The sequence below is a fragment of the Dunckerocampus dactyliophorus genome, chromosome 18 (genome assembly GCF_027744805.1).
Source record: "Dunckerocampus dactyliophorus isolate RoL2022-P2 chromosome 18, RoL_Ddac_1.1, whole genome shotgun sequence".
In the NCBI taxonomy this organism is placed as follows: domain Eukaryota; kingdom Metazoa; phylum Chordata; class Actinopteri; order Syngnathiformes; family Syngnathidae; genus Dunckerocampus; species Dunckerocampus dactyliophorus.
This window is the reverse complement of record NC_072836.1, coordinates 17,507,819-17,531,515: the sequence shown is the minus strand read 5'-3', so window position 1 is coordinate 17,531,515 and position 23,697 is coordinate 17,507,819. Positions and strand designations below refer to the sequence as shown.

General features: G+C 43.0%; 4 protein-coding genes across 22 annotated transcripts in view; 1 reads left to right on the top strand and 3 right to left on the bottom strand.

The window, feature by feature from the left end:
- mapk8ip3 (mitogen-activated protein kinase 8 interacting protein 3) overlaps positions 1-11,763 on the top strand; it is a 30,190-nt gene extending 18,427 nt beyond the window's left edge. For 12 of the 19 annotated variants that reach the window (XM_054759202.1, XM_054759194.1, XM_054759187.1 and 9 more), the window contains 21 exons: positions 228-285; positions 529-680; positions 821-877; positions 949-1,119; positions 1,349-1,508; positions 3,399-3,449; positions 4,095-4,184; positions 5,174-5,329; positions 5,389-5,554; positions 5,627-5,824; positions 5,932-6,115; positions 6,184-6,303; positions 7,160-7,240; positions 7,646-7,713; positions 7,978-8,126; positions 8,205-8,376; positions 8,448-8,561; positions 8,930-8,968; positions 9,453-9,617; positions 9,904-10,050; positions 10,920-11,763. In XM_054759202.1, coding sequence (XP_054615177.1) covers positions 228-285; positions 529-680; positions 821-877; positions 949-1,119; positions 1,349-1,508; positions 3,399-3,449; positions 4,095-4,184; positions 5,174-5,329; positions 5,389-5,554; positions 5,627-5,824; positions 5,932-6,115; positions 6,184-6,303; positions 7,160-7,240; positions 7,646-7,713; positions 7,978-8,126; positions 8,205-8,376; positions 8,448-8,561; positions 8,930-8,968; positions 9,453-9,617; positions 9,904-10,050; positions 10,920-11,044 — 2,623 coding nt within the window. In that variant the 3' untranslated portion in view covers positions 11,045-11,763. The remainder of the gene's footprint in view (positions 1-227; positions 286-528; positions 681-820; positions 878-948; positions 1,120-1,348; positions 1,509-3,398; positions 3,450-4,094; positions 4,185-5,173; positions 5,330-5,388; positions 5,555-5,626; positions 5,825-5,931; positions 6,116-6,183; positions 6,304-7,159; positions 7,241-7,645; positions 7,714-7,977; positions 8,127-8,204; positions 8,377-8,447; positions 8,562-8,929; positions 8,969-9,452; positions 9,618-9,903; positions 10,051-10,919) is intronic. The other 7 variants (XM_054759203.1, XM_054759191.1, XM_054759188.1 and 4 more) reach the window with 5 other exon arrangements.
- Positions 10,372-14,575, bottom strand: nme3 (NME/NM23 nucleoside diphosphate kinase 3). The gene is made up of 5 exons (XM_054759204.1): positions 14,434-14,575; positions 13,536-13,666; positions 13,367-13,468; positions 13,015-13,127; positions 10,372-12,638 (listed from the first exon to the last, which is right to left on the bottom strand). The coding sequence occupies exons 1-5, from the start codon at positions 14,477-14,479 to the stop codon at positions 12,524-12,526; spliced, it is 507 nt and encodes a 168-aa protein (XP_054615179.1). The 5' UTR covers positions 14,480-14,575; the 3' UTR covers positions 10,372-12,523.
- A 746-nt stretch (positions 14,576-15,321) lies between these two features.
- mrps34 (mitochondrial ribosomal protein S34) lies at positions 15,322-16,647 on the bottom strand. Its single transcript, XM_054759814.1, has 4 exons — positions 16,497-16,647; positions 15,996-16,344; positions 15,854-15,896; positions 15,322-15,736 (listed from the first exon to the last, which is right to left on the bottom strand). Exons 2-4 carry the CDS (start codon positions 16,311-16,313, stop codon positions 15,438-15,440), a joined length of 660 nt encoding a protein of 219 aa, XP_054615789.1. The 5' UTR covers positions 16,314-16,344; positions 16,497-16,647; the 3' UTR covers positions 15,322-15,437.
- Positions 16,648-17,143: 496 nt separating this feature from the next.
- On the bottom strand, positions 17,144-23,648 carry spsb3a (splA/ryanodine receptor domain and SOCS box containing 3a). The gene is made up of 7 exons (XM_054760154.1): positions 22,346-23,648; positions 21,618-21,810; positions 21,339-21,513; positions 21,023-21,210; positions 20,856-20,958; positions 20,647-20,772; positions 17,144-19,926 (listed from the first exon to the last, which is right to left on the bottom strand). Exons 2-7 carry the CDS (start codon positions 21,741-21,743, stop codon positions 19,535-19,537), a joined length of 1,110 nt encoding a protein of 369 aa, XP_054616129.1. The 5' UTR covers positions 21,744-21,810; positions 22,346-23,648; the 3' UTR covers positions 17,144-19,534.
- Between the last annotated feature and the right edge of the window lie 49 nt (positions 23,649-23,697).

Here is a 23,697-nt window from a genome sequence, read left to right as displayed (position 1 = left end):
CATCATATTACGAAAAAAAATTTAATGAACATTATTCAAGAAGAAAGTTAATATATTTGGAAAATTAAAAAAAAAATACATCCTTTCATTTTTCAGTATGTGTCCCTCGGTGGAAAATGATTGGACACCCCTGGTATAGAGGATAGGTTTAAAAACATTTGACATGTAAAGGACTGTTTTGTCAAGCCTTATTGCCTTTTTCATTTCCTTCTGTTTTTGGACTGCAGGTTAAGAGCAGAGGCTCTTGGAGCATCCCGGGACTCCAAGGATGAAGGAAGCGATGATGTGAGTAAAACCACACGAATTGTCTTGTATCAGAGCCGTGGCAGAAGTGGGTGGCACCGGAGTCAAAGCGTATCCTGCATGCCTCACTTCCCCTTCCCTGTTGTGTTGAAAGCGCTGTCGGGAAAATCCAATTGTAAAGAGACTGTAAGGAGTACAGGTGCTGAGGTTAACGTAGTGCAAGTGTATGAGTATGGCACTTGGCTTTTTGCTGCCGCTACCCAAATATCCAAACCTTTCTCCTAGTTTTCATCACCTATACAAGATGGCGACATGACCATGACACAGCGGCGGCGGTTCACCCGCGTGGAGATGGCGCGGGTGCTGATGGAGAGGAACCAGTACAAAGAGAGGCTGATGGAGCTGCAGGAGGCTGTGCGGTGGACGGAGATGATCAGGTATGTAGAGGGGGAGTCCCACAATAGTCCAGCAGATGTTGGTTCATAGCCATTATTTCTAGTTCCTCATTAGATTATGTTTGACTGAAAGGTTCCACTGTACTTTTTCTTTTAACATTTTTATTCGATCCCTCTCTCAGGGCGTCCCGTGAGAGTCCTCCCATCCAAGAGAAAAAGAAGTCTACCATCTGGCAGTTGTAAGATTCTGATTTGAACAAATTGAACAAAAAACAAACAAAGCTGAAAACACGTCTGTGCGCCTGTGCAGCTTCGCACGTCTCTTCAGCTCATCGTCCAGTCCGCCGCCTGTCAAGCGGCCGTACTACAGCGTCAACATCCACTACAAGTCGCCCTCGCCGGCGGGCTTCTCTCAGCGGCGCAGCCACACCATGTGTCAGATCTCCACCTCCAACCGCACACTGGAGTTCTTCCCTGAAGAGTGAGCATGCACCCCGACCGCATCCCTTTTCTAAATCGACGCCTCGCTGCTTTGCTCGCTTTTTGCTAGTTGAAATCTCCTCATGCACCAGTCAAAGAAAGAAAAGAGGATTATTGTGTAAAGACGACCATGCGAGGTTGGAACTTCCTGTCTGTGTGGCTTGCTGCTGGCTGGCTGCTAACGCTTGGCTCTCTCTCTCCTCCTCCTCCACCCTGGCCGGTGCGTCCAGACTGGCCAGTAACGGTGTTGCGTCTCTCCTCAGTGACTCGGCACTGTTGGCCCGCCGAGAGCAGAGGCGGGAACAGTACCGGCAGGTGCGCGAGCACATGCGCCGCGATGATGGCATCATGCAGGCCTGCGGCTGGAGTGTGCCGTCCCGTTTCAAACAGGTACACCTCACTCTGACCAGAAATGACCTGCTCATCACATTTTATATGCCAAAAAGGAGCAGGAGGAATTATGAATGTATTTATTCCTCCTTGAGTCACATCTTAGTAGAGTGTTTCCCACTGGGCTGTGGTGGGGTGCTAGATGAAGTCTTTTTGGTGGCTGTGGGAGGCTAAAGTGAGCAAAAAGCGTAATGTTTACAAATACAAACAAACTTTCTTTTGTCGCTTCTTTTTGGGTGTTTTTTCAATGTAAGTTATTGTACGTCTCAGTTTTCGTAGGATTCGTTTTTTTTTTGTTGAAAATGATTTCTAAAATGTGCCTCGTTTGGTTGAACAGTGTGGCTAACAAACTAGTTGAGTGCCCAAACAAATGATACACACGTTTGAATGGATGTTGGTTCTTTTAGAGTTGGGATGCTACCACTGTTGCCAACGCTTCAATAAGAAATGTAGCTATCGGTTGTCCTCGAAGTCGCTAGATGACGTCATTGTCTAATTTGCATATCATTTGCATATGATCTAAAATGCTGTAGGAAAAAAGCGGAACCTCGTAGGAAAGACAAAAAAGAGAGTAAAAACACCTTAATTTAAATGAGATTTTTTTTTTTTCAATTAGCGCAATTGAACAGCAACATGCTGTGTTTATTCTATGGCTCACATTAACATGACTTTACAAATAAAGAGTAGCAACAGACTACCAATAAAATATAAACGCACCCTCCTCTTTTATCCAGGCAGTGTTCCACATAAGCTGACAGTACAGTGCCGGCTTGTGACTGCCTTTGGGTGGGGCGGAACTGTCAACAGCAGCCGCTGTTGCTCAGCGAGAATACAAAACGCAGAACAATACATGCTTTCACTTTTGAGTCCCCCAATACCAGAAAACTCCCCAACGACGCCAGATTTGTCACTAGTTGCATTTCAGAAAATATGTCGTCAAGTGGGGTTAGAATGTCGCCAGATCTAGCGGCAAAATCGCCAAGTTGGCAACACTACACTACATACAGATTCTGGCCAGGGAATCCTTGGATCATCTTTACGTGTGTGTGTGGTTTATTCGTTCATAAAACGCACACAGAATGATGAACAACTCCTATCTCTGTCCGCTCTTCTTCCTAATTAGCAGTGCGCTGGTGAGGCGTTCAGGCACGCAGCGTATTTCTGAGTGCTGGAAGAATCTGCTTTTTTTTATTTAAAAAAAAACAAACATTAAATATGGTAGCAAACAAAAGTTGCAAGTGCCAAAACTGTGGAAATGAAGAAAGAAGCTGTAGCAAAGTACAAAGGTAGCGTCTCTTACAATAGGTTTGTAACGTAAAGGTAGGAACCTTTCAAGGGGGAGACATGACGGCTAGTAAACTGGGCGAGTGTGTTTAATGACTGTAGCTGCTGCTGAAGTTTACAATAATTATTTGAGATTAATGATGAAAACTGAGGTTGTGCTGTATTCCAAAAAAAATGTTGACAATTTAATGAAATAATTGAATTGCATTTTTGTGCAGTAATATATGTGCCATGTTGATGGAGCGTGCTGTAGCTTGCACAGGCACAATAACACTTGTGTTCCTGGAAGGTATTCCAGTTTGAATGAAATAGAGCTGAATGATTTCCCACTAAATCCATGTAGCATGTCACCTTTGCACAATCAGTGCATAGAGATGCAACACCACAGTATATTCATTTGCTACTTATTAGAGTAATCTTGACATGTTCAGTGTCTAGAATATTCAAATTTAAACTCTTTTGACAACACAAGAGCGTTGTTACCCTCCCACCCAATGAGTTTAATGTGCAAACGTCATCGTGACAAAATGAACGGGTGGTGCACGTGGAGGCCCAGAGGTCAGAGTGTGTTGGCAGGCAGGTGGCTCTAACTCTGGTCTCCCACAGACTGGAGGTCAGACGGACGGCGCTCAGGACAGCCCGCTGAAGAGACAACAGGCAAGTGAGAGGCACGGAGCGCCAGCATGACCGTCCGTCCTAACCCCGCCCCCCTCCCTCTAAAGGACAGCTCCTTTTATCTACTGTATAGTAGGAGAGCTGTGAACTGACGAAGAGACATCAATGTTTGTCAGACATCAACTCAAGGCGTGCATGACTAATAAGGGGATGTTTTTAGGCATGATGCGAGTCAGGATTGTCAATGTAACACACACACACACACACACACACGCTGCTCATAATCTTTGTGGAGTTGACTTCTCTCTCTCCTTTTTCTAGTGTTGTTGCAACCTTTTAACCTCTGTTTGTGCCCAACTTAACAGACTGACGCCATCAAAACCTTTCTTAAAGGAAAACTCCACTGTAAAAGTAAAGCTCATCTGCATGTACTTTAAAATATACTCCGATGTCGTGTATGCTTTTTCATCACAAACGGTCAAACAGTGACAGCTACGACCAAAAACTGGTGATTGAAGTGGAATTTTCCTTTCCCGCTTGCTGTGTGTGTATTGTACGTGTATGCAGAACACACACTCCATGTTTGTTGATTTTGGTGATCATGGCCAGCAAAACCCAAATGAATATGGAGAGGAACCACACAGAATGTAAGCCTTTGCTTCTTCCCTTTTGACTTTTGCTTTTTAGACCACCACTGAGAAAGAGGACAACCGCATGAAGAACGTTCCCGTGCCGGTCTACTGTCGACCCCTGGTAGAGAAAGACCCTAATAGAAAGGTGAGGATTTGGGTTTTTTTTCCTAAATTACTGTATTCCCTGGACTGTAAGTCACACTTTTTTATAGTTTGGCTGGTTCTGCGACTTTAAATAGAAATGGACATGTTTTAAATGTTAATTTATCCTGACTGACATGAACCAAGGAGAGAACATTGTAACAATTATATGCTGCTGCTGCCATTCAGTGATGTGGAATGAGATCGAGAGCTTGGTGAACTTGCTTACTGGTAACTTAATTATGTTCATTTAGCCTGTTCGGTCTCCCAGGTGTGTTTTTTTTTATGCTATTGTGTAATTGAAGAACTTGCCTTTCCAGATTCTTACCTCGGTCTTGACTTCTGAGAAATGCATTTCAACGGCAAGGAAAGTGATAGATCAAAACACCATTTCAAAATACTTGTATATCACAATAAAAAATAGACTTCAAACAATTGCATAAAAATTTTAATGCAGTTTTGTCGTCAGCGACCCACTTTTGGGTCCCGACCCACCAGGTGAAAAACACTGAACGCTGATGAACTACAGTAGATGCTCAGTTCAACTATGGCGCAGCATTTTCAGGTTGAAATTGTATTATAAAGGTGCTAATATCAATAAAATGAAATTAAACAAGCACATTCAAATAGATTGGCACAAAAAAGACATACAGAAGTACATCAAGTTGAAGTAATTCTGACAAAAATGGCAAACCAAAACTGAATAAAAAGCGTAAAGTAGCCTAAACTTCTATGAAAATTCTTGGTTTCATGTTGGTACATATATTCAACATAGAAAGTTGTATTTATATTTAAAAGAATGCAGGACGATATCAAAATAATTACAAGTATTCATGTTCCGAACTGCCTTCAGGTGCTCAGGAAAGCTGGACCGCTATGATGATGGTTCAGACTGGGATCAAATTGAGGAATGGCCCCAAAGTAACAAGCTCAATCCATGGCGTTGATTCTCCCTTTCACTGATTGTTCCGTTGGTATTTCTTCCTGCCTCAGTTGTGGTGCGCAGCCGGGGTGGACCTTACAGGGTGGAGGGCCAGCAGCCAGGAGTCGGGTCCAGTTAAAGCAGCCCCTAATGGCAGCGACCCCCTGCATGCAGATGAGACGGAAGCAGGCAAGAAGAGCAACCACAACTCCCCGGAGAAGAGGAAGGTGAGTTAGTAGCTCCTCCAACACTCAGCACCGCCTCACCTCCCCTCCTCTCCCTCTAGTCCAAGGAGCTCCAGGAAACAGACACCATGAGCAGCCGCGTGTGGATCCTCACCAGCACACACTCTGCCAGCAAGGTGGTGATCATCGACGCCAACCAGCCGGGCTCGCTGGTGGACCAGTTCAACGTCTGCAATGCACACGTGCTCTGCATCTCCAGTGTGCCAGGTGAGGCTCGCACTCCTTTTTCTTCTTTTCGGACAGCTATAGAAAGACTTTTCATTTTGTGTGTGCTGACAGCTGCCAGTGAGAGCGACTACCCGGCGGGCGAGATTGTGTTGGATCCAGGTGATGGTGGTGCAGGGGGAGGCGAGGACACCGGCAGCGTGGAGGGTATGTTGGCTGGTATCACGCTAGTGGGTTGCGCCACTAACTGCAGTGTTGCCCGTAGCAACTGCTCCTCACGCACTGACACTCCCATAATGGACAAAGGACAAGGTGGGCACATCTTGAATGTTCCTGCATCTTTGTATTCACCGCAGAGAGGTGAGAGAGTGTCAGCGCTGTCAGGCGCCGCGTTAATTTTTAGTCGTGCTGTGCTTTAGCCCCCGCCGCTCCTCCCGCCAATGGCAAGATTCACCCGGCACAGTCCGCCGAGGAAGCCACGGAGGCCACAGAGGTTTCCGAGTCTGCCGCCAGCCACGCGGCACTTGGAGCCGGACCCCCAGGACCGTTTATGGAGCACGTCTTTACCGATCCCCCACCTCGTTCAACAGATGGCGCTGACAGGTGGAATGAAAGTGTGTGTACGGACTGCCACGAGAAGACAGAATTCTGCATGCTTTCTGTCCTCACAGGGGTAGTGGTCAGTCCAAAGAGGAGACGTCAGTACCTCCAGAGACGGAGGATGGAGGTGAAGAGGCCAAGAATTACACCAGCATGGCCCCTACCATGTGGCTTGGGGCCCAGAATGGCTGGTAAGATCAGATGAGTGCATACATGTCGCGATGCAGCTACCCGAGTGCCTACAAGCAGACGAAAATGTGAACTATTCGGCGCATAAACGGAGATTTAGGAAGATGAAAACAGACTTTGGCTGGCGGGAGTCCTGGTTAGGGATTGTCAGAGCCTACAGACCCTCTTCCGTCGGAGTCCCCTGTTTTTGAACCCTTGGTAAACTGACAATGATGAGTGCATAAGATGAAAGCAGAGGACCGCCGTTGTTCAGTAGAGATGTTGAACAACTACAAGCTGGAACTATTATTGCTGCAAATAAGGAACTTTCATTTACTAAAAATATTGACTTACATTGGATTGGTATTCAAATCTTTAATGCATAAAATGTATCGAAGTGAACTTCACCTCTTCTGTCCACTCACGATGGCTATGGTCTAAGTCTGCATATTCATTTAATACCAAATTGAAGGGGAAAGTCTACCAGTCACGATAAAGCATTATCCAAAGTACATACAACCAACGATAAAGCCTCATTTTCGGAGGATTAGAACACCAATATAAATGAACTCTCCAAGATGAAACACTCTTAATGCACAAAATAATCATCAAACTTATTTGTTCATATGATGCACACACAGCATTGAACAACTTTGTGTCTCCTTTCTGCTGCGTTCCTCTTGTGCCGTGAGGCGTTCAGGCGCACTCGTAATGTGAATCACACACTATGATTACCCCTCATATTTCACTTACTATTTTATCCGGTATCAATGCAAGGGAATCAATACAGTGGAACCTAAAGTATTGTCCTTTGGCCTTGTACTAACTAGTGAGTGAGGAACCTTTCATCTGTTTGTGTGACCTCCTGTCTTCCTCCAGGCTTTATGTCCACTCAGCAGTCGGCAACTGGAAAAAGTGTCTGCACTCCATCAAACTCAAAGACTCTGTGCTCAGCCTTGTGTAAGAATCACATGACTTCTCTTCCTTATCTGATATTTATAGACGTATACGTGACATCTAGCGGCAGTGGAAGCTTGGTTAGACTTGCCGTGCACTAAACTAAACAGTCCAAAGTATTCCAGACTAAATAATTGGTGAAAAATGATGTTTATCACAAGTCAATGTCTTAGATGATCACACTTTTTTTTTTTTACTCGGTTGAAAAATATGATGGGGCTTACTGTTATTAAAAGGGAGCAGCCCATCCTCTTTAAATTACATAATGTATGCAGAAACGCTATCACTGACCACAGCCGTATAGACACAAATATAAATGCTACACACAGTTCCTATACATTCTGAAGTGTAACCTTGTGAGAGTATTTAAGTGTTTCCACCAAAAGTGTGTTTTCTCTCCTTTGGCAGGCATGTAAAGGGTCGTGTGCTGGTGGCCCTCGCTGACGGGACTTTGGCCATATTCCACAGATCAGAGGGTAATGTTTCTTTTCAACACACACAGTCACTATCAAATCAAACATTTGAACAGCACACTGGTATCGTGGTTAGCTGTTGTGTAATGTTAGGTTCATTGGAGACTGTAAATATTGTGAATGGGTGTATTGTCTTTGTGTGCTTTGACCGGTAAACAGTTCAGGGTGTACCCCACCTCCGGGATAGGCGTGACCCTAGTATAGTATAGGAATGGATGAATGATGCTGAAAGGCTACTCATACTGAGAGGTTTGTGGTCTTGATTAGATGGCCAGTGGGATTTGTCCAACTACCACCTGATGGACTTGGGCCGTCCTCACCACTCCATCCGCTGCATGGCCGTGGTGCACGATAAAGTGTGGTGCGGCTACAAGAACAAGATCCACGTCATTCAGCCTAAAAGCATGCAGATCGAGGCGAGTCTTTTTTTCTCTTCTGTTGTGCCGTTGGGGAAAAAAAAACAGTTGTCACGCGCTGACTTCCTTTTCCAACAGAAGTCCTTCGACGCCCACCCTCGCAGGGAGAGCCAGGTGCGCCAGCTGGCTTGGATCGGCGACGGCGTGTGGGTGTCGATCCGACTGGACTCCACACTGCGCCTCTACCACGCCCACACCCACCAGCACCTGCAGGACGTGGACATCGAGCCCTACGTCAGCAAGATGCTCGGTGAGAGGACGTCACCACCTGAGTTTATTCATGAAAGCTGTCGCGTGACTCACACGACTTGTCATCGACAGGCACCGGCAAGCTGGGCTTCTCATTTGTGCGAATCACGGCTCTTCTGATTGGTGGCAATCGCCTGTGGGTGGGGACTGGAAATGGCGTAATCATCTCCATCCCGCTAACAGAGAGTGAGTTTCATGTCGTGTGTGTGTGCGCGCGCGCGCGCTTTGGTCAAATGAGCATTTAAATCACATCCCATCAAATTAGGAAAAAACAGTGCAGGGTTTTTGAAAAAAATATTTATTAGACATTGCAAAAGTCTTAGGCCACTGTTAATTTCACTGTTGTAGTGACCTTTTTCACTGCAATCGTTGTCAATGACAGAATGCAGGCAGATGCACACGATGTTAGTACAGTATTATCAATGGGGAAACAATTACAAAAATGGCGTTTACCCCTTCTTTTCTACATAAAGGACTTGTCTGTCCCCTCAGTGGTGTCTAATTATGGCGCTATCGTTGCTCTACTCTTTCTCCTCCTCTTCCTCCTCCTGTAGCGGTGGTCCTACACCGAGGACAGCTCCTGGGTTTGAGGGGTAAGTGGGAGTGTTTCCTTCCTCCCGCTGCTGCCATCGCCCTCCTCTTCACCTGCCTTTGCGACCCTTTTTAAAAATGATCATCTCTGCGGTGTCTTTATTTTTATTTTTTCCAATTTATGATGATGTGACACATTTGTTTTATTATTTGGACGTGTGCAACTAAACATCTGCAAAAGGATTACGGCATTCTATCCTGAAGTGTGTGTGTGTGTGTGTGTTACCATTCAGGTCCAAGTGCAACAATGCTAAAGCTGTTAGAAGAGCTTGTTTAGATTTGTACCTTCATTCCTTTGGTGAACTGGTTGCTTTGCATGCTGTTCATCTTTGCTGTTACCTCAAAGATGTATGTTGGTGCAGCTCACATGCATTGCATGCAGAGGATGTGTGGAAATCAATCATTTGAGGGTGCTGGTGTTTATACTGTCTTTTTTTATAGCCTTGGATGAGATGTGATCTACTTTGTGTTTGTGCGTGTGTTTAGCCAATAAGGTGTCTCCGACGTCATCCGGCGGAGTGATCCACGTGTACGGCGACGACGGCTCGGAGAAAAGCAATGGCAGCTTCATCCCATATTGTTCCATGGCACAGGCGCAGCTTTGTTTCCACGGACACCGCGATGCGGTCAAGTTCTTTGTCTCAGTACCCGGTAGGTCCCAATCAATCCTTTATATTTGTATGTCAAATTCCCACCTAATACTTATGTTAAACTATAGCACAGTTTGCCTTCCTTCAGAGAACATAATACGACAGGTGTCTCCCCTGTTCCCCGAAAAAACGATTTTCTAAAGCACATTTTGGAGCGTTAATTGAATAGATTTTTTTTCATCTATGCAATTTTCCTGCAAACCTAGCTGAATTTTTTTTCAAGCTGCTGTGCTCCTCACCTATGGTCTAGTTAAAGATCTCATCTTCTAACTTATCGTTTGTGAAAGGCAACGTTCTGGCAACGTTGAATGGCAGCGTGCTGGACAGCCCATCAGAGGGTGAAAGCTCCACAGCCCCCCAGGAGACGGAGGCCCAGAGTATTCAAAACGTGTTGGTGCTGAGCGGCGGAGAGGGTTACATTGACTTCCGTATAGGTGAGCAACCGTGTTAATATTCGGGAGTTTCTTACCAAGGCACCCAGCAAATAATGGATGCACCCATAAAAAACCCTAGAAATGGCCATTATTTCATACTCTAAACTCTATGATGCAATATTAAACACATTTTAAAATCTTTTTACGCAATTACAAGCATACAGTATCATACTTGTAAAACGTGGAGTTACATCACGTCTTGTCAAAGCATCTTGCTGCTGGAAAATATTAAATTGACTTGAGGCAGCGCCCTCTGCTGGATTCAAACCTGTTGCCTTTTTTCCTTTGCATATAGCACCAAGAAACAACTTTCTATTCAAGCTACCTTTAGAAAAATGAATTATTTACCATTTACAGCAGAAAAAGACTGAATGTTAAACTATTTGGATCTATTATGCACACTTTTGAAGCTTAAAAGATTGAGGTCATGCAGTGTTACTGTTTATATTTATAGTTTCAAATAGGTGATGTTCCGCTTGTTTCTTCCCTTTCTTGGTGGTTGTGCGACTGCTCACTGCCCTCCAGTGGTCACTCGGCAATACTACAATACATCACATTTGTGAAAGTTTAGTGCCCTCTAGCGGCGTAGAGCCAAGCTGCATGACCGGCAAAGTCTTTCAAATCATAGTTTATCTTCAAAATGAGCAAATGACAATCAGTTGATTATGCAGGAGTATGCTAACATTTACAGCGTTAACGTTTTAAATACCAAATTGTACACGTGGATAAGATTTGCCTCAAAATTGCACTTTTTTTTTTGTTGTTGCTGCAACCGTGATCTAAATTGGAAGTGAAAATCCATATATCATCATATGTGGAAATGATGTATCATGCTTTGAGAAGATTATTATTTTTTGTGTTGCCTTCAGGGGACGGTGAGGATGAGGAGACAGAGGAAGGCGAGAGTAATGGAGCCTCGCAGGCCAAACCTACTTTGTGCAAAGCAGAGCGAAGTCACATCATCGTCTGGCAGGTGTCTTACGTACCCGAGTGACACCCTTCTTCTGCTCTGAATTAACCCCCCCACCCGCCCAAGCCACTCTGTAATTAATCCCTGGTCATGTAAAAGTTCTCCCTTGGCTCTAAAAATGAAGGAAAAAAGAAACATTACAAGCTGTGCATCATCCCTCGTGCCCCCGTCACCTAACTTTAATGGCTTGTAAATTCCCAACTGCCTGCCATGCTGTCCCCTCCACAGCATTCTAAATATCATTGTGAGCCTTGTAACCCGACCCCTCTTATCTGTGGTATAGTCACCCTTGAAGCACACGCACTACCTACTTCTACAGTATATTTACCTCAATCGTCCTGCATCATCCCCAGCTCCTTCTGATAAACCTGGACTTCTTCTCAAAGCAGCTCTAAGCCCAAAATGTATGTACCAGAAACTTGGGGTTCATTCATTAGATTGCATTTCAAGTTGCCATCAGAAGCCAATCCCTGATATTTTATCCACAAGGAATTGCTGAAGTGAATGGAAGGTATATTAAAATGAAATCCTATCTAGTCAGTACCTTAAGAAGAAACAATGTCAATGAGAAGGCCGTGGCAGTGCTTCAGATGACATAAAACAGGTGGCGTGTTGTCACTGTGTGTACAGGGTCAATGTAAATGTCCACTAACACTCCAAAGCCCATCCTCTTTGCTCACTATGTTCATTCATGCATTGATCTGTGTGGACTGAATATTAAACATATGACGTGTGCTGATAAAGTGTGTGTGTGTGTGTGTGTGTGTGTGTGCGCGCATCTCACAATCGCATCAAAAGTTAAATATTTTAATATGTCAATGCCAATGTAAACAAAACGTATTGGCAACAACAATTGAGACTTTAACTGGGCAGGATTGTTGCTTGCAAAGTAGTTTGACATGTATTTCTACATTTATGCAGCATTTATGGACATTCTACACTTTAAAGCACAATGTGTGTCTGCACAAAAGGCAAACGCTGGCATACAGCTTTGAACTTGTAAAAAGCTTTTCTAGACATTCAGCTCCTTTTTCACTCCAAAAAATTGACACTTGCTGCTGTGCAAATTCAGAAAGCATATAATTATCGAAGTTAACATAGGGCAAAATCTTATGTGTCAAATGTATTCAGTTTTTTAAAAGAACTATCCAAAACATGCCCAAGTTAAACAAGAACATTTTTGTTAAACTAGAAATTAGACATATACACTTAAATATTTAGGGATCCTAAGTTTCATTTGCCTTTAAAACATAGCATTTATAGTGAATCTAAATGAGGCTTAATAACTGAGCTGGTGGGCTGTAGAGCCCGTTGCTTAGTGCACTCACCTCAAAATCGGTGCAAAAATACCTTTTTCTAGGGTAGAAATGAAGCCAGATCCAGAGATGCTCCTCGCAAGTTCACCTCGGCTGAGGTTACAAGTGACTACAGCCAAAGTCCGCCAAGCTCCATTCTCACGATGACACCAAAATGACCAGCAAGCGCCACACAAGTCTAAAGTGTTCAGTAGATCCAGGGGTTGCTGCTGCTCTCCCAGTGCTGGAGCTCCTTCTGCCTGAACCACAGAGAGATTTCCTTCTGGGCGCTCACCACAGAGTCACTGCCGTGAATCACGTTCCTGTGACCACACATAAGTTCATCGTTTAAAAAAAAAAAAAAAGCAGGCTTTGCTGCATATCTTAAAATAAAGCCTGGGGCTCTACTGTCAGCTACACACATAGGAGATTTAAGTTTTTCTTCAATAAACTAGCATGATGATGCTGTTAAAATGTGAATAATGTTAGCACTACCTCACACAACTATGCTGTGCACAAAAGCGCTTCGTGGAGACACGCTCTCGGAAACCAACACAGCTCATTAGCGTTAAAGGCAGAAACACACTGTGGCACCTCCGAGGCTTAAAAATAGTTGAACAGTATAAAATGCAACCTTTAAATGAGTAACATGAGGACTTGAGTGACTGGTGTCGAGGGCAGAGCGTCAAGCGGTTTTACCTTCCCACGTCCACACAGTAATCTCCTCGAATGGTCCCAGGTAGCGACTCAGCCGGGTTGGTCTCGCCCAGCATCTTGCGTGCGGTCTTCACCACGTCGAGACCCTGCCACACCTGAACAGATACGCAACTACAATTAAATAAATATACATTATATAGATATAATATTTTATATATTTATTCTGTGGAATGGGAATGGTTAAAAACGGTCTGTATTTGCACCAATATTTGGTGGGGGTGCCTTGCTCAGTGGGCACCTAGACTGTACTCAGAAAGCAGACCACCATGTCTCCCAACGACCACTTGCAATTTCTATTTTGTGCTTGTAGGAGACAATAACAAAAGCATGTCACCATGGCAACAACTGGACCGGAGCTCATGTAGCTGATGAGTCCACGGAAGAACGGCTTGCTCCTCAGGTCCCAATAGTGGTCCTGGAGAAGGTCCTCAGATGCCTGAGAGTCAGACATATACGTTAGTCTTGGAAGCACCAAGCTCTACAAGTGGTTTCTCTTGATGTACCTTCACAAGTTTGAGCGCCACCAGTTTGAATCCCTTCTTCTCAAAGCGCTGCACGATTTCACCCACCAGTTTCCGCTGCACGCCGTCTGGTTTTATGGCAATAAAGGTGCGCTCGTTCACACCTGTCCAGCCTGGTGGAAGAGAGGATGTTCCTGTTTGTATTCATCTAAAGACTGACACATTATTTTTGCTGACTTATTGCAAACTCAACATCAGCTGGGATAGGCTCCAGCTCACCTGCGACCCTAATGAGGTCAAGCTATAGGAAACGGATGTATGGATGGATGTTAGTGATGCCCTTTTTTGCATGTAAACAACTGTCAGTCATGCAGTTTACACTGGCATCATAATAAATCCACGCAAACTGTTACATGTGAAAATGACCAAAAAATAGTCACCAACAGGCTGAACTTGTTGTATGTTTGTCTCACCAGACTCTTGAATTCGTGCATGTTTAACCAGCAAGACTTGACCTTCATTAAGATCTGGAGGTGACCTTTTTTTAGGGTCCATTGCAGCGGTTAGCCTTCACACTGCCACGAGGTGGCACTGTGCTCTGCCATAATACAGCACAGCCCATTGGACGGAAGAGTCCATTCAAATAAAGAGTCGTGGCCTTTTTTAAGACAGAGTAACAAGACATAACACTTAGCATAGTCAAGGGAAACATGTAAGTATATTATTTAACCACGTAAATAGCATGCGAAAACATGTTTAACGCACATTTCTTTCTACAAAAACCACTAGCGTCTACTTAGCATTGGTAACTCCCCAACGGTGCTAACTTTACCGGTGCCATACACCTCCTGCTTTCATTGGCGTCGACTGCGAGCATATCATCCGCAGTAAACGAGCAAACGTGGACATAATTAAATGTATAAACAAATGTACCACCAACCTGGCTGGAAGACTTGAGCAAATAGCGAGAGAAAGAAGCAAATCATGGCGGCTATCAGGACGGCGTACACAGACTTGAGGGAGACACGCGCTTACTTTTCTCAATCGCGGGTACTTGAAGGGTCCTCATAGCAAGATAAACGTAAATTGACTAGTTCCACGAAAACTGTCGTCATTTCTATATTTAACATATTAATTCATTATACGTAATGAAAAGATTAAACCAGACGTGTAGGAAATACAAAAATATCCAAGTCTCATACGGTAACAGGCCCGAATTCTGTTTTATTATTTTGTATATCTTCCAGGACCTTTCATGTTTATTAGCTCACGTGGTATTGAGCCTCTTCTGACGTCATTGCTTTGCTAACATTTTCTTAAAATGTGTCTGATTTAAATACATAAATTATTATGATGTATTTCACCATCATAATATGTATGACAGAAAGTGTAGTGAAGCATATAAAACATGAGTAGAGCTGCAAAATTTCCCAGGAATAAACTGGATATTTGCAAAATTGCCACAACATTAATTTCTTTGAATTCAGCATTATTTTCTGGCTCAATGAAACAACTTAATTATGCCTACACATGCAAAACAAAATGTTCATTTGTGTGTCGTGTGTTGTTAAACAATAGTTTGTATAAATTATCCCACATAAGTTTTTCGTAATAGTCCAAATTTGGATACTTCCAAATTTTTTCTGGAAAGTTGCATTTCCAGCCTTACAAGTGACCAAATCATTCATCATTTTTCATCCGTTTAAACCTTTTTTATGTATGATTGGTGCATAAACATCATCTGGTGATTAACAAATACCTAAGATGTTTTTACTATAATGAGACATAAGAAGAAGTCACGTCCATACAGGAGCAGAGACAAAAACAATTCACAGTGCTTTCTCTTAGCTTTAATAACACTTGACAAGACACAGTTTGATCACAGAAACAGGTTGAAGTTCTGAGAGTTATGATAAAAGTCCTTCCATGAGACAACTGAGGATGTCACACCGCCGTCTCCTCTCTGACCTTCTTCCCTTGGTCTTGACTTTGGAAATAGTCTTTTGTGAGCGTAACATCTCTTTCTAAAGGCAGCAGAGGCTCCTCTGCCAGGGCACTGCCTTCTGTTTTCTTGTGTTGTGCCAGCTTCATGGCACGGAGCAGCGGAGGGTAAGGGACATAGCGCACAGGAGGCTCCGGGAGAGGAACAAAATCCTTGAATTGTTGCTCAAAGTGTTTAGGAATGAGGCGCCAGTCATGGTACATCACCTTGTCCACTTCCTTGACCTCACTCTCTGCTTTTCCTTCGAAATGTAAAATAGTCTGGTTTTAGCTTAGCCGAGTATTTTTAAAATATTTTAAAAGTATAAAAAGTAACCTCTTGTATCACAAGAGAGTTTGAAGTTAAGATGGTGACTTACCTTTATAGGTGAGGATGCCCCAGGCTTTGCCATGATCCATGTTCTAGAACACACAATAAACAGGTGTATTATATACAGTGCTGTATATGCAGCGTCCTTTCACTGAGAGTGTCTACCAAAAAATCAGTCCACCCGCTCTTACCTCAGATGTGTAGTCCACCTTAACTTTGGTGATCTTCCAATAACTGGGCTCTGTGTGGTCCTCCAGCCACGACTTCCGGGTGAAGATGCGGCCCACACCGAACATCTTCATACCGGCCAGGAGTGAGAAGAGGCGGCTCTCTCGCCGGACATCCTGCCAAGCCAGCACGGGTAGCATCTTCCCCGTATGGGGCCTCTTCATGGTCTCATAGTCAAGGGCGTACTTCTGGGAATCACGCGGTCGGCTTTTCAGCTCTCGATAGGCTCGGATCTTGCGAGCCATCTCGGCTATGAGACGAAGCCTCTTTTTCTTCACCATGGCTCCGCGACGACCAGCAAGTGGTACACACCTGCAAGTGTGGAAAGATGACATCACAGTCTATTCTAACTTGAATAATACTAATTAATGCAAATCCGCTAGCTAACTAGATATTGCGTGGGATGCATCCCATAAAGACATGCTGCGCTTTTTACTTTCGTACATACACTATAAACAAATTACCTGAAAGACTGTGACTAGAAGAAGCGATTTCAATTGACCTCCGCAAACATGGCATACAACTTCCGTTATGTTGGTCCGAACGCAAAAGGTTCCGTGTGAGAATTCATGTGACGTGTTTCCGAGGTGTAGTTACGTTGCTTCTTCTTGGACAGACCAGGCGCGGTGTTGTGCGTTGCTGCCCCCATCGGCGACCAAGTGTCATTGCGTCCTTATTTTACAACAGCCTGATAGTTTATTATATTGAAAAAAATACCTTATTAATATCTCTTGCTCTAAGGAAGTTTTTTAGTGTACAACAAAAGATAATCCGCCATATATTTTTGTTCTATGTTTACAGTGTGAATCCTCACTTAATTAGCAAAAAATATAATTTTTGTTGAAAACATTTTATATATAGATTAAATATTTTTATCAGGTTACTGATTTTAGTCTTAGTTGCATTATAATGTATTTTTTAAATTATAATTTCTTTGCATCATAAAAATGCAATGCTGTCCAAAATACCATGAGAAGCAGTATGCTTTTCTATTCCGATTGGTTGGTTTGACCCTGTAAAGGGATTTAGTGACGGAATCACGATAGATGTACATAGCACCCAAACTGTGCAGGTTAGATCCGGTCATCACAACAATCGATTCTGAGGGTGAAAATGCTCTTTATTCATTAATTTCCATCCGGAAGTCATGCTGGGTCAAAAAAAGCCAGTAAAGTCCTTTAAATAATACATTAATAGTACAGCATGTAGTAAAGGGATAAGGTTACATTTGTCCTATAGAATGGCAGTACAAAAAAAGTGCTTGGATGCGTCAATATATAGACAACTAATGTAAAAGACAACCAAAATGACCTCAGCGGTTAACACTACAGGATCTACAGGGAAAGATTCTTATTGTTAACACTTCAGAGGCCTCAGCAGTCTTGTTAAACTGTAACAGACAACACATAAAATACAAATATTGCATTGTAACTTAAGTCTCTGTACATGTGTTCTTGATGACCTCGAGGCGTGAACATGACCGTGCAGGGTCCAGATGTGGACTAAGTCTGGTTACAAGTGATTCTCCAAACAAGCTAAGAGGAATAATTTACATATCTGCAGCACTGTCAGTACTTCGAATAAAATGTGACCTTCAAAAAAGAAGTGGCGTGTGAGTAAAGTCTTTGCAAAACTACAACAATGCAGTCAAAACGATTTTTTTTTATAAATTCTGAGAATGACTGAACAGTAAATAAAGGCAGTTGAATGTAACGCTTATGAGCGCAATTAGAAAAGGATTCTTCTGGAACATTTTCATCAAGCGCACTAAAAGAAGTCCTATCCCACTTCCTGAAGCAGTGACAGAATGCAGTTTAAGAATGATAGAACAGTATTTGCATACCAGACAATAAGAAAGAACATAGCTGCATTTCACCTTTCTAGTGACCCATTTATGCAGGTCACCAAAATATGACCACAATTCAGTGTCCCGCTCTACAGTACTTCCTCATGTCACTAATCCCCACTCAACAATGGCAACACACGCCTACTGTAAACATCTTTTTTGCTACAGTTGTCCCACATCTGGTTTGGAAGCTGACTGGAATGAAGACGTTTTCATGGCATGACAGAAGACGACGGTACAGTCGTGCAGACAGAGTTGCTTTAAATAACAGACTCTGGTGGTTCAGCCATGCTGGTGCTTTTAGATTTGACGGCAGCCTTTGACACAGTTGACCGTAACATCCTTTTATCCCGCCTAGAGACATGTAGGACTTAAAGGCACGGCCCTCCATTGGTTCCAGTCATACTTAACCGAACGCGCTTTCTCTGTCAGCCTTGGTCCATTTTTGTCAAAGACATCCCCACTTGGCTATGGGGTGCCTCAAGGCTCTATTTTAGGTTCTGTCTTGTTTTTTATTGTACTTGTTGCCACTGGGTTTCGCTGACGACGTCCAAATAAATCTACCCACCCAATCCAAAACTGATTCTCTTACGGCTTTAAAAAGCTGCCTCCACAACGTTAAAAACCTGGCTGTCAACTAACTTTCTGAAGGTAAATGAACAGTGCCTTGGGCCCCCTTTCATCCTATTGCCGCCCCCGTGTAGAAAAAACCTTGGTGTTTTTGACAGCTCTTTTAATTTAGACAACCAAGTCAGTTAAGCGATTAAAGCAAGTTTCTTGCAGCTTAGGACTCTTGCTAAAATGAAGCCATACCTTCCCATAAAACAATTTGAAAGGGTCTTACATGTGCTCGTTTCCACACATCTGGACTGTTATAATTGCCTCTACTTTGGCCTTCTCCAGTCTTCCACTCATAGACTTCAAATTGCAGCTGCTCGGCTGCTCGCAGGGATTAAACGTTAAACGATTAAAAGTTATGAACACCGTGCTTGCTTCACTCCACTGGCTACCTGTTACTTTTAGGATTCATTTAAAGATTTTATTGCTTGTTTTGAAATGCCTAAATGACCTAGCCCCTTCCTATTTAAGTGATTAGCTGATTTTGCACACTCCCACCAGAACACAGAGGTCTTGGAACCGGTCTGTTTTACATTGTCCCAGGACCAGACTAAAAACAAGAGGTGACAGAGGTTTTGCAGTTGCAGGCCCCACACTATGGAACTCTCGCCCCCCCGCCCACAAATAAAAACTGCTTTTGTGTGGGATGTTTTAAATCAGCACTAAAAACGCACCTTTAGTCATTGGCTTTTAAGACAAGCTAATTTAGACATTTTTATCTATTTAAAGTTTTTTTTTAATGTATTGAATGTTTTAATTGTTCTACTTGTTCTTATAGTTTTTATTCTATTTTAATACTTGTCACATGTTGGCTATTTAATTTAAGTTTTCTAGCATTTTATTTTTTAATCTGTACAGCACTTTGGGGCAGCATGATCTATTTTTAAACATAAATAAACCTTGACCTTGGCCACGTGCTGCTTCATTCGCGCCCTCAGTTACTTCTTTCAATACTCCGAGACACTCTGAGGCAGGTATAGTTGAAAGTACATAATGTTAAACTGGACAGTATCATCTGCCTTGTTTAAGTGGAGGAAGTCAAGTCCAGCGACATCTCTTCCTCTGGCAGGCCTCGGGGTCGGACGTGAAACCCTCCGAGTCGCTCTCGGAGGAAGACGGCCCAGCCGAGGGCAGGACGGGCATGCACGGGGAGCGCTCCGGCACATCTGCTGCTTCCTCTGTGGTGACACTATGGAGATTGAGCACCCAACCCAGTTTGTTGTATAGCAGGTGGCGGAGCCCCGGTGGCAGAGGCAGGACATCCAAGGTGTCTATACAGTCTGGCAGCAGCTGGCGAAGGCGCGCACAGCACAGGTACAAAAGGGAAGTGGGTGCAGAGCAGGAGCGGATCACCTTCATGCTGCTTTTGGCTGCTGTGGAGCACGCCATCGGGTAAAACCTTTTATTTTGGAGATCTGTGGCAGCAATACCTAGTATGACGACAAAAAAAAAGAGACATTCATTCACGTGTATGCATACTAAACACCGAAAAACTTGAATTACATTACAGATAATACTGTCAAGAGATGTACCTAAGTATGCCGTTTGCAGTGATGTCAAGAAATCGTTGAAATAATGGGGCCGTTCCGATACAGTATCGGGTTCAGCGAAATCCCTTTGCGCTTCAAATTTCGCAGCTTCACTCTATCAGTTTTTCAAAAATGTATGACTAATAATAATAAATCATGCTGTTTCTTGTTTGAATAAGGCCTATTATGAGTCAAAACATGCATATTTATGCAAAGTTTAGGTATTTTTTGCCTAAATTAATCATTTTCAAGCATAAAAATGGCTAAATGAACTACAATACAAATATAAGGCTTTCAGAAGCTTTCAAGTGCCCGTCCACCATATGCCGCACCAAACTCAAGCTTTTTAAGGCGCCACCCTGGCGAGTCGTGGCATGTTTTGCAGGGTGCAAAACTTACTGTACATCACTCTCACAACGACAGGTAGTCCCACACGGCAGACATATTTGTTTTGGCTCTGTGAAGGGAAAGTGGGCGGGAGACGGTCACTATAGGCTTGAAGCTCGAAGCTGCAATGGGGGCGGAGCTGATCGGCGTTAAAAAGCACGGAAATCGGCCAATACTGTTCGGTGGCCAATCGATTGCAGCACTCCTGCTAACTACATAAATAGATATACCAACCTATACACTTGCGGTTCTTAAAGAACCTAAGTGTGCCGTGCCACGTGTCCAGATGAACCCCAATAATGGAGCCCTGTCCGAACCGAGAAGAAAAGTTCATCTTGTCGCCTTTATGATGCAATAAGCCTGTCAAAAAGAACATTTACAGTAGTTATCAGCAACTTTAAATATAACTTTTGTTTTTTTTAATCCAGAAAAGAGGGTCATACCAGTGTAAGAAAGACCCCAGCTGTCCACGTCTTTTCCCAAGAGGCTGCAGAACGTATGCCTGTATTTGTCAAGGTTGACGTCGGAAGTACCGATCCCGACCATCTGTACAGAGTCACATCGGTGTAAACCTTGATGAGCACTTAGTAAAATGGTCACCGCTGCTCACCATGTCTGTTCCATACACCGGCGACGTCATCTTGATCTCCCAGAAGTGTTGCCCTTCCGCCAGCTCCTTGGAGCCACGGATTGCAGCTGTCCCACAGCTATACTCGGAGTGGAAGTTCACTTCACGATTATCGCAGCTCAATAAAGTTGCTGTCGAGCGGCTGCTGTCATCCCAAACCCAGTCAAATTCTAAAATTGTCCAAACATTTAAGACGGAAATATTTGAGACTATTTAAAAAGTTTTCCTCCAATAAAATCTTTTAGTATAACTCTAGTCCTGCCTGTAGGAGTACAATAAGGATGCAGATCAAGTTTACCTTGATCATCCTCTCCACAGTGACATCCTTTGACTTGGTAAAAACCTCGCCGATGATGGATGGTCTCCGCCTGGTAGTCGCAGCCGCAGTAGGACTCTCCCGTCACGGGCACGGCACTCGGGACCGGCGGGACCATCATAGCTGAATAGTCTGCCTCGGAATCAGAATCACTGTACTTGAGAGTGAAGCACAGGAGGAGAGACTTCAGAAGTCAGAAAAAATTGGAACTGCACTGAAAAAATGTAGTAGCTGATGGCAAAAAGCACGCTATGCACTAACCTCCAGGCGGTCGTAGCCCCATTCATCACTTTCAGACGCCAAGACCAGCGCTCTTGCATCAGCATCTCGCCGTATTCCACCCCAAACGTACCGCCAAGCGCGGCTGTTCCTACCTCGCCTGGACATGTCCGCAACAAGGATCTTCACACTAAGTTTAATCCAGATGCTAAGGCATCAAACTGCATCTGTGCAGCTGTCGGATGAACACAAAATGAGTTAAAAATGACAAATGAAGAACAATAAAGGTCCAAAAACTGTCTAATGAACTCAAAAGGTGTGAAAAATGACCCAAATGACTTTCATTCATGTTCACTCTATGTAATTCAGGTCAGAAACATCACTAATAGAGTTTATCTACCAAATATATTTATCGTCAAAACAATGTCGCCAGTTATCTACGTCCACATTCCGTACAATTTAATTTAAGACGACTGCAGCATCGTGACACTCGATGACATGTGATGACTGTTTCCATAAATCATCCAGCCAAGCTAACGCCAGCTAGCTAGTTATAGCACATGGGAATATATTGGCTTTAGAACATTTTTAATTAAATGATCACAGTTATGAACAGCTCTTTCTTCTCTTGCCAGTTTATTTAATGCACGATATGCGAGAAAATTGCGTTACAATGTGTCTGTGATGCAGACCTAGCATGAACTAGCTAGTTAGCTTTCACGAGCTGCTGCTATTGCAATGTTAGTATAAAAATGTAGCACCATCCCCACCTGCCTGTTGGTAATATATCCTCACGTAAATTTAAAAAAAAATCAATAAAGGCACATATCCCCAGAAAGTCCATACACGACGAAGGAATGCGTGACTGTAAATGTCTTATTTTTCTGTGACCTACTTTCATCAGTGTGAGGGTAAACAATTACACGCAGGCGGATGAAGGTCACCACTTTCCGGAAGTTTTCAATGGTAGTTAAAATATTAAGTATTTAGATCGTCCCCATAAAATTAAACTACCATTATTATATTTAAACAACATCAATATACATTCATCGTTAGCCTAGTTATTTATTGTTTAAAAATGTGTGCCTTTAATGCATATTTTAAGTGATTTACTGGTCACGTCGCGTCGTCAAAGAAAAGCGCACAAGAAAACGAAAAGAAAACTAGTAGTAATTATAACTATTACTTTGCAACCTACAGTACTATTTTATTAACATGATTGAAACTGTTTTACTGTCACAACTTGTGCAAATTGAGGTCACTCGGCTGATGTCAATCTGTGCCTTACACCTCCCGTTATTGTGTAAAGTTCATTGCTTTTCTGGGGTTTCTGAATTACCAGGAAGTGCATTATATTTATGATTTAGGAAAAAATATTTTATACAGTATTAAATCCACTCGACTGTCGGGCTTATTTTATTTTGAAGGTCTGACTTGACCACCTACAGCATTAGTGTTTAAAGTGCGGCCCACAGCAAAACAGCAAAAATGGAAAAATCAGCAGTAATTTTAAGAGAATAAAGTTAAAATATTACAGGGAACAAGTTACAATTGTAAAACAAAGAGTTGAAGAAAAAAAACAAAATTTGTAAAAATAAACTCGTAATATTACGAGAACAAATGATGCAATTTTTAGGAGCATAGAGTTTAAATATTACCGAAAACTTTCCAAGTTGTAATCTTATGAGAAACAAACAAAACAGTAATTTGTCATTTGTAGAAAATAAGGTTGGGGAAAAGGTAATATTGTCATGGGAAAGAAAATTTACGTAGATTATTTCAGAAGAAAGTTTCAATATTTGGGAAATTTAAAAACAGGCTTTCTCTCCTAAATCACAAAGCTGAGATGCATTTTTTTTTAACTTAAGAGTATATAACTTCCTAGCATATTCAAAGTGGCCCTTGCGTCCTTTTATTTCTGAGGATGTGGCCCTAAGTGGAAAAAGTTTTGACACCCCAGCCTTCAGTAGGTGTCACGCTGAATTTACCCGAACGGACTGGAAAATGTGCTGCTCTGGCAGACCCAGGGAGGATTTTTTGTTTACGGGAAACTATTAAAATGAAAAAGAAGGGCAAATTACAGTAGTTTCCCGGTGAAAACAGAAGGACTGACAGGTGTGCC

Bases quoted from the DNA above. Each gene is read 5' to 3' on its own strand.
- nme3 (XM_054759204.1), bottom strand. From the start codon at position 14,479: ATGATTTGCTTCTTTCTCTCGCTATTTGCTCAAGTCTTCCAGCCAG. The intron at 13,128-13,366 runs GTGACATGCTTT...GTATCTGTTCAG, and splicing joins CCGGTCCAGTTGTTGCCATG to GTGTGGCAGGGTCTCGACGT. The intron at 12,639-13,014 runs GTAAAACCGCTT...GTGTGGTCACAG, and splicing joins TACTGTGTGGACGTGGGAAG to GAACGTGATTCACGGCAGTG.
- mrps34 (XM_054759814.1), bottom strand. From the start codon at position 16,313: ATGGTGAAGAAAAAGAGGCTTCGTCTCATAGCCGAGATGGCTCGCAAG. The intron at 15,897-15,995 runs GTAAGAGCGGGT...TGTGTGTTCTAG, and splicing joins AGGTGGACTACACATCTGAG to AACATGGATCATGGCAAAGC. The intron at 15,737-15,853 runs GTAAGTCACCAT...TACATTTCGAAG, and splicing joins GGGCATCCTCACCTATAAAG to GAAAAGCAGAGAGTGAGGTC.
- spsb3a (XM_054760154.1), bottom strand. From the start codon at position 21,743: ATGTCCAGGCGAGGTAGGAACAGCCGCGCTTGGCGGTACGTTTGGGGT. The intron at 20,959-21,022 runs GTGAGCAGCGGT...GACTCTGTACAG, and splicing joins CGGTGTATGGAACAGACATG to ATGGTCGGGATCGGTACTTC. The intron at 19,927-20,646 runs GTTGGTATATCT...TCGTCATACTAG, and splicing joins TAAGAACCGCAAGTGTATAG to GTATTGCTGCCACAGATCTC.